This window comes from Nansenia antarctica, assembly GCF_963989245.1.
Source record: "Nansenia antarctica genome assembly, contig: SUPER_8_unloc_1, whole genome shotgun sequence".
Lineage (NCBI taxonomy): Eukaryota > Metazoa > Chordata > Actinopteri > Argentiniformes > Microstomatidae > Nansenia > Nansenia antarctica.
In genome coordinates, this window is record NW_027663471.1 from 553638 (window position 1) to 561950 (window position 8313).

Consider the following 8313-nt stretch of genomic DNA (forward strand, 5'->3'; position numbering starts at 1 on the left):
CCTGATAACAACCACTGACATTGACCGGAACACGACCACCCTGCCCCAGCCAATGTGATACTGGTGACACCTCCCCCACAACCCTGCGCATGAACACAACAGTACCCAAAACATACATGGAGGCTGTGGGCTCTAAGAAATCAAAAATATGGGCTGATGCAATGAAGGAGGAGATGAACTCTTTAACAGAGAATGAGACTTTCAGTCTGACCACACTACCAAAGGGCAAGAAAGCAGTGGGAGGACGTTGGGTATATGCAGTAAAAGAAAGCCCAGATGGGTCTGAGACTTTTAAAGCCAGATATGTAGCAAAAGGCTATGGTCAAGTGGAAGGAATTGATTACAAGGAAACTTTTTCACCGACAGCCAATATGACTTCTGTACGAACATTGATGCAGGTGGCTGTACAGGAGGATCTTATCCTACACCAAATGGATGTGAAAACTGCTTACCTCCATGCACCGATTGATTGTGAGGTATATATGGAACAGCCCAAAGGTTTTGAGGAAAAATCAAAAACAGGAGAACACTTAGTGTGCAAACTCAACAAGTCATTGTATGGTTTAAAGCAATCCGGGCGTAACTGGAACAAGTTATTGCATGATCATCTTACAGAAAATGGGTTTGTGCAAAATGATGCTGACCATTGTGTCTACATTGACAGGGAGAACAAACGTTGAGTCTGTACGAGCTTGTTTGTAGGCTACAGTAAGTAGCCATTAGTTGCGATCTGGACACCCCTTTGTTTAGTAAGTCAGGGCCAGAGCTCTGGATAGCTAAGCTAACTGCTAAGCCCAAACAAACCCAGTTGGTACTGGGGGTTAGGTTAGGTTGGTAGTTTAACAGGCTTAGTGTTTGTAGCATGGCGACTCCTCTGGCCCAGGAGAAGAGCGAGAGGAAGTTTGCTGCCAAGGAAGAGAACAGGCAGCTGTCCAGCATCATGGGAGTCATGAACAACCTCAGGAAACAGGGAACCCTGTGTGATGTGTCTCTGGTGGTGCAGGGGAGACATTTCCCTGCTCACAGAGTGGTGCTCGCTGCAGCCAGCCACTTCTTCAGCCTCATGTTTACCACCAGTATGCTGGAGTCGACCTCTCATGAGGTGGAGCTGAAGAGTGCTGAGCCAGAGATCATTGAGCTGCTGGTGGAGTTCATCTACACAGCACGGATCTCAGTAAACAGCAGTAACGTCCAGTCCCTGTTGGACGCAGCCAACCAGTACCAGATAGAGCCCGTCAAGAAGATGTGCTTGTAGCACTACCACATCAGCTTACCTCTACATCCCAACAACAATCTAAGAAGAAATAAATAATCATTATTATTATTATTATTATTATTATTATTATCATTATGGACGTAGCAGTATTCAGTCTCACGCTTCAATTTTCAAAACCTTCCGCTTCCATGATCTCGCGAGACAGAACCGGAGTTCGTTCGAATTTTTTCACCAACTGCCGTTTAGCGTCAGACAGACTCGGTGTTTGCGAGTAGCTCCATCTCACACAGTTATATCACTAGTAACTATAATAGATCATTATCAAACAAAGTTCAGACGATGGCGACCTGTTCCCCAGAGCCACCTCCTCCTCCGGGTGAGGATGAAGATGTTCGTGAAGAAACGACACCGAGTGGTGCATATAAGTGAGTATATGAGGGAGTATATGAGGGAGTATATGAGGGAGTATATGAGGGAGTATATGAGGGAGTATATGAGTGAGTATATGAGGGAGTATATGAGTAGGGCTGGGTATCGCCACTGATTTCCCAAAACGATTCGATTCCGATTCACAGCTCCCAATTCGATTCGATTCACGATTCGATTCGATTCGATTCTGATTCGATCTAGTTACAATATACATTTTTTGCTTGAATATGAAAGAGATTCTCCGAACTAATGCTATAAATGGTTCAAGGAACCCTATAACATGTAGCATTGTTAAACATATCAATGAATTGACTCCAAAGCAGTTACATGAATGTACTTTTTATTTACATATGACTTTGCTTTTGTCCAGCTCATCTCTAACGTCACATTTTTTAAATCCAAAATGCACCCAGACATCTGACTTTAAGCCTGGTGGTGACTTGAGTGTCCCTGCCATCGCCATGTTTTTAGATTTTAGTGTTGAGACCTCACGTTGCGTGAGATATGATAAATTCCTGTAGCGCGAGATCTGGCCACGAGATCTCGTTGCGGGTTGAAGCTGCAAGCAAAAAAAAAAGAAAGATCGATCTCGGGATTTATGAATCGATAATCGCTCATTTTAATGAAGATCGATTCAGAATCGGGAAATCGATTTTTTTAACCCAGCCCTATATATGAGTGAGTATATGAGGGAGTATATGAGGGAGTATATGAGGGAGTATATGAGGGAGTATATGAGGGAGTATATAAGTGAGTATATGAGTGAGTATATGAGGGAGTATATGAGGGAGTATATGAGTGAGTATATAAGTGAGTATATGAGGGAGTATATGAGTGAGTATATGAGTGAGTATATGAGTGAGTATATGAGGGAGTATATGAGGGAGTATATGAGGGAGTATATGAGTGAGTATATGAGGGAGTATATGAGGGAGTATATGAGTGAGTATATGAGTGAGTATATGAGTGAGTATATGAGGGAGTATATGAGGGAGTATATGAGGGAGTATATGAGTGAGTATATGAGGGAGTATATGAGTGAGTATATGAGTGAGTATATGAGTGAGGGTTAGGTTGGTAGTTTAACAGGCTTAGTGTTTGTAGCATGGCGACTCCTCCGGCCCAGGAGAAGAGCGAGAGGAAGTTTGCTGCCAAGGAAGAGAACAGGCAGCTGTCCAGCATCATGGGAGTCATGAACAACCTCAGGAAACAGGGAACCCTGTGTGATGTGTCTCTGGTCTCTGGCATGGAGAGCTGCGGTTTACTTCGATAAGACACCACCATTTTGTGGTTATTCAGCCAAGCTTGGCTGCTGTGTTCACTGGGGTAGTTGATACACCGTTTTGATGAGCGGAGGATTAGACATATTTGCACGAGCTTTGTTCGCCCTATAAGGGCTTGCAAGTGCAAGAAGCTTCAGCTCTCAAGTTTAGTAGAAAGCAGAGCAGAGAAGTCCAGTCAGAAACGCCGCTAGAAAAGCATTTTAGGTTTTTCATTGTGATTCAGCGGGATCTTGGATCGCACGGGACCGGGAATAACTGCCTGCAAATGAGGGGAAGTAAGTGGAAATCGACTAATTAAATCGACCACTGTTTCATTACATGAACAGCCGTACGATTGTCAAGCTCAGGACACAGACATGAGCGGTCGCATCTCTCAACGCCCCTCCTGCTGCAACAATGCAACAGCAAGGATTATTCCGCACTTTCTCCTGTTCCTTCTGTGGATTACGGATTTATACATTAAATCACCACAGAACTTACATCTTATGGAGAAGGAGACAAACTTTATTGGAAAAAATGAGACCCATAGCGACTTTTATCTCCACGCTGCAAAGAAGTATATAAACTTCGGAACGGCAGCTATTCACACAACGTTGACTGCTGACCTGACGCGGAAAAACAAGCCCCCGGTAGGTAGAATGGACCGAAGGACCATGATCTGGCTCTATCTACTTCTCTCGGGAGACATTCAGCTGAATCCCGGACCAGTCTCAACCAGGCAAGCTACACGTTTGGCCAGAGAACAGCTATGCCTTTACCAGGCAAATGTTACTGAAGCCATTGACGCCATTGTCGACAAACCGGTCAAACCGGTATCAGCAGCGGACTTCCTGGATTCAGACGAGGCTAACAAAACAATGGGTAGCTATGCTAACAACATTACCCCCCCACCTAACTTCCACCAGCTATCCAGTGAACACAGAGGCCTCCCCCACCCGGCGATGACCCCCCCCCTCCCTCCCCCACCCGACGACGCCCCCCCCCCCCCCTTCTCCACCCGGAGACTCTCTAACGAAACCGTTGAACAATGGGCGACCCCCCCCATCCCCCAATCCTCAACTTGACGATGACCAGAATGGTAGTGACTATTTCCAAGTCAAGGACATGAACTCTTTATTTGGACACAGCAGTAAGGGCCTGCATATTGTTCACCTTAATGTGAACAGTCTTGTGCCTAAACTGGACCAAATCAGAGAAATGTTCCATGACAGCAAGGTTCACATTTTGAGCTTCTCTGAGACCAAGTTTGATGAATCAATCAATGACCCAGAGATTGAAATAGTTAACTACACAGTCATCAGAAACGACAGGAACAGGTATGGGGGTGGTGTCTGCATGTACATTCACAACGATATTATCTTTAACACCCGGTATGACCTGAATCGTGACAAATTAGAATCTGTTTGGGTTGAAATTATCTTTAACAAAGCAAAACCGGTGCTGGTTGGTACTATCTACAGACCTCCCGATCAGAATGATTTCTATGATATTCTTGAGGGGTGCTTGGATGACGTTGACTGTGTGGAAAAGATTCTTATTGGGGATTTGAACACGGACATGCTCAGAAATGAAGCATCCGTTTTCAAATCCTTCACTAGGTTTTCTGAATTACACGGTCTCCGTCAACAAATTACCAAACCCACTAGGGTGTGTATTTCTACTCAAACCACCATAGATCTCATTCTAACATCGGATGAGTCCAAAATCTCCAAGAGTGGGGTTATTGTATGCGGGCTAAGTGATCATTACATGATCTTTTGCACTCGTAAAAAACATAAACCCAAGGCTGGCGGTCATAAAACTGTAACCACTAGATCCCTTAAATCCTATTCTAGTGAGGCCTTAAACCATAAACTGGAGAATCAAGACTGGTTAGATGAACTAAAATGCACACAGGTTGAAGAGGCATGGCTAGGTTTCAAAACCAAATTCCTAAATATTATTGACAGTATAGCCCCCATGAGAACCACCAGGGTTAAAGCCCGATCGGAACCATGGATGAATTCGGACATTCTAAATGCTATGAAAGTCAGAGACCTAAAATGCTCTGAAGTTCAAAAATGCAAATCAAAATTAGTGAAACACTTAAACGAAGATCACAAAACCCACTTTGAGAAAATTAAAAAACAATGCAACAAACTATGCAATCAGGTAATTACCATGACCAAATCTGCTAAGAAAGAATACCTCGATAACAAAATCGAAGAAAACTTAAACAAACCACGTGACCTTTGGAAGCTACTTAATAGCCAACTAGGTTGCAGTCAAAAACTCAAAACCAGGTCTACAAACATCAGCATAAAATCTGGAGATTCTCTCCTTACAGACAAGCTGGATGTGGCTAAGTGCTTAAACACTTTCTTTACAACCATAGCCACTAAATTAGTTAACAATCTACCACCCCACTCAGGGCGTTATGGTGTAGAGCACATCCGTGCGTTCTACAATAAACTGGGTGTACGCAAAGATGATTTTAAACTCTCCATGGTGTCAAACGATGAGGTGTTTAAAAAGCTGGGCGCTCTACACTCAGAAAAGGCCACGGGCCATGACAATATTCCAGCCAGATTTCTAAAAGACTCAGCTGCCTCCATTACCCCAATCATCACCCACATAATAAACCTCTCCATCAAACAGGGACACGTCCCCCTTGACTTTAAAATAGCAAGGGTAACCCCACTGTATAAAAAAGGAAGCAAATTAGACCCAGGCAACTACCGACCTGTTTCTATTCTTAATTCCATCTCGAAACTTATGGAAAAATAGTTTATGAACAGGTTGATAGGTACCTTACCGAAAAAAATCTGATGTATGAATTTCAATCAGGATTCAGAACATCCCATTCCACTGACACATGCCTTCTCTATTTGAACGACCACATCAACCATGAGGTGGACTCGGGCAAGTACTGCGGCATGGTCATGCTGGACCTCCAGAAGGCCTTCGACACAGTAGATCACCACATATTGTTAGATAAACTGAAAGCAATTGGGTTCGATAGAACATCGGTGAGCTGGATGCAATCCTACTTAGAGGGGAGGGAACAGGTGGTTAGTGTGAACGGAACACTGCCCCCCCCCCTCCCAGTGACCTGCGGCGTTCCACAAGGAAGCATATTGGGACCTTTACTGTTCCTAATATATGTGAATGACATGTCATCAGCATGTGATTGCAATTTGTTCCTGTTCGCGGATGACTCGGCTCTGCTGGTCTCTGACAGGGACATATTGCAGGTGGAAAAAGCGCTAAGCACTGAACTGAGTAGAATCTGCATCTGGCTAGCTGACAATAAACTATCAATACACCTAGGTAAAACTGAAACCATCCTATACGGATCCCCATCTAAAATCAGAAAGGCTGAAAAATTTAAAATAAAAGTGGGTAACATTAATATCACAAGAAAAGAGGATATTACATACCTGGGCTCCATCTTAGAGGCAAATCTTTCCGGAGATAAAATGGCAGCAAAAGTAATCAAAAAAGTGAACCATAGAACTAGATTCTTGTACAGGATATCCTCACTTGTCAGTAAAAACACACTGAGGACCCTATCAGGAGCTCTCATTCAATGTCACTTCGACTATGCCGTAACATCATGGTACTATAGAACCACAAAGGCCCATAAAACAAGACTCCAGACAGCCCAAAATAAACTGGTTAGGCTTCTACTAGGCCTCAACCCTAGGACACATCTAACCGCTGCTCATTTTTTGAGCCTGGATTGGCTACGAGTAGTTGACAGAGTGCAGCAGCTTGCACTGGGCCTGGTCTTCAAGATACGCTACACCACAAAGACACCCAAGTACCTGTCAACATACTTCCAAAAAGTGAACAACGTCCACACATACAACACCAGAGGAAGCTCCACGAACCACGTTCAACCGCGTTGCACCACAAACAAGGGGTTAAACTCGTTTGCAAACTATGCAGTAAAAATGTGGAACGCCCTTCCTATAATCTTAAAGGAGTGCAAAACACTGCCCACCTTCAAAACCACTCTCAAAAAACATTTACAGGAGGCTGCAATCCGTAACTGGACCCTCTAAATCAAAAATCTGATTAAAAGACCCCAACTACCCACTGTACATACTCTGTGTTTCGTCCCCCGCCCCCACCTGTGGTGTATGTCCCCACCTGTCCTACCCGCTGTACATACCTTATGTTTTGTTGTATTGTTCTTCCCATGATGGATGTATGTTTATCTTGTAGATAGTAATAGTTATTTGTCTGTATTATCTTGTAGATAGTACTAGTTTTTTTTGTCTGTCTTACATGTAACGATGAATTGAGAATCAAGGACCCCAATTGAAATAAGCCAGTGGCTTTCTTGGGTTTTTATCCTTTTAGATGACCTTGTATGTAATATGTACTTTCATGTACCTACTTCTGCAAATCTTCTAATAAAGTTTTCAATCAATCAATCAATGGTGGTGCAGGGGAGACATTTCCCTGCTCACAGAGTGGTGCTCGCTGCAGCCAGCCACTTCTTCAGCCTCATGTTTACCACCAGTATGCTGGAGTCGACCTCTCATGAGGTGGAGCTGAAGAGTGCTGAGCCAGAGATCATTGAGCTGCTGGTGGAGTTCATCTACACAGCACGGATCTCAGTAAACAGCAGTAACGTCCAGTCCCTGTTGGACGCAGCCAACCAGTACCAGATAGAGCCCGTCAAGAAGATGTGCGTGGAGTTCCTCAAAGAACAGATCGACGCCACCAACTGTCTGGGTAAGACCTGCTCTGTCAGCCTCAGCTCTATAACCACTACCTAAGCTCTACACCGCCAAGACTCCTGCAGGGCCTCCACGCGGCCACACACGGTAACTGGGACCTTGCGGTCCCAGGCTAATCTGTGGGGGATCTCGGAGTACAGGGGCCCCCAGAGAGATGGCGCGCAGGCCCACCGGTGTGTGGACACGCCCTGGCGCCTCTCACCCCTGTCCCAGCTATGGGTCAAATACTCCAGCTATGGGCCAAATAACCCCAGCTATGGGTCAAATAGCCCCACTGCTTTGTGGGCCTATTGAGGCGAAGGCTACGGGAGAAAACCCCTAACGAAAAATCCAGCAGGTCAGCAGGCTGTAAGGTGGCAACCCCACCAGCTGACAACGGCTGCTTGGGCCAATCACCCACCCAGACGTAAAACTGATTACTGAAACCGAAACCAGAACTAAGAAATCACACCTGAATCAGGCATGCCGCCCTACCAGTAGGAGATAAATGAATTCCTTGGGACAAACCCTAACGGAAGCCCAAGGGAGGAAAGGCCTGCTCCACTTCAAGTCCAATACCAGAGTAGGATGCTGGAACGTGAGAACTCTATACCAAATAGGAAAGTTAGCACAACTAGCAAAGGAGATGAGAAGATACAACATTAGTATAATAGGA

The 8313-nt window shown here is 44.7% G+C and overlaps 2 protein-coding genes across 2 annotated transcripts; both read left to right on the top strand.

Moving 5' to 3' along the window:
* Nucleotides 1-862: 862 nt before the first annotated feature.
* On the top strand, nt 863-1255 carry LOC308164675 (kelch-like protein 7; the record flags this gene model as incomplete). Its single annotated transcript, XM_080550748.1, has 1 exon — nt 863-1255. The coding sequence occupies one exon, from the start codon at nt 863-865 to the stop codon at nt 1253-1255; it is 393 nt and encodes a 130-aa protein (XP_080406874.1).
* A 6097-nt stretch (nt 1256-7352) lies between these two features.
* Nucleotides 7353-7697, top strand: LOC308164676 (kelch-like protein 7; the record flags this gene model as incomplete). The annotated part of the gene is made up of 1 exon (XM_080550749.1): nt 7353-7697. One exon carries the CDS (start codon nt 7353-7355, stop codon nt 7695-7697), a length of 345 nt encoding a protein of 114 aa, XP_080406875.1.
* Between the last annotated feature and the right edge of the window lie 616 nt (nt 7698-8313).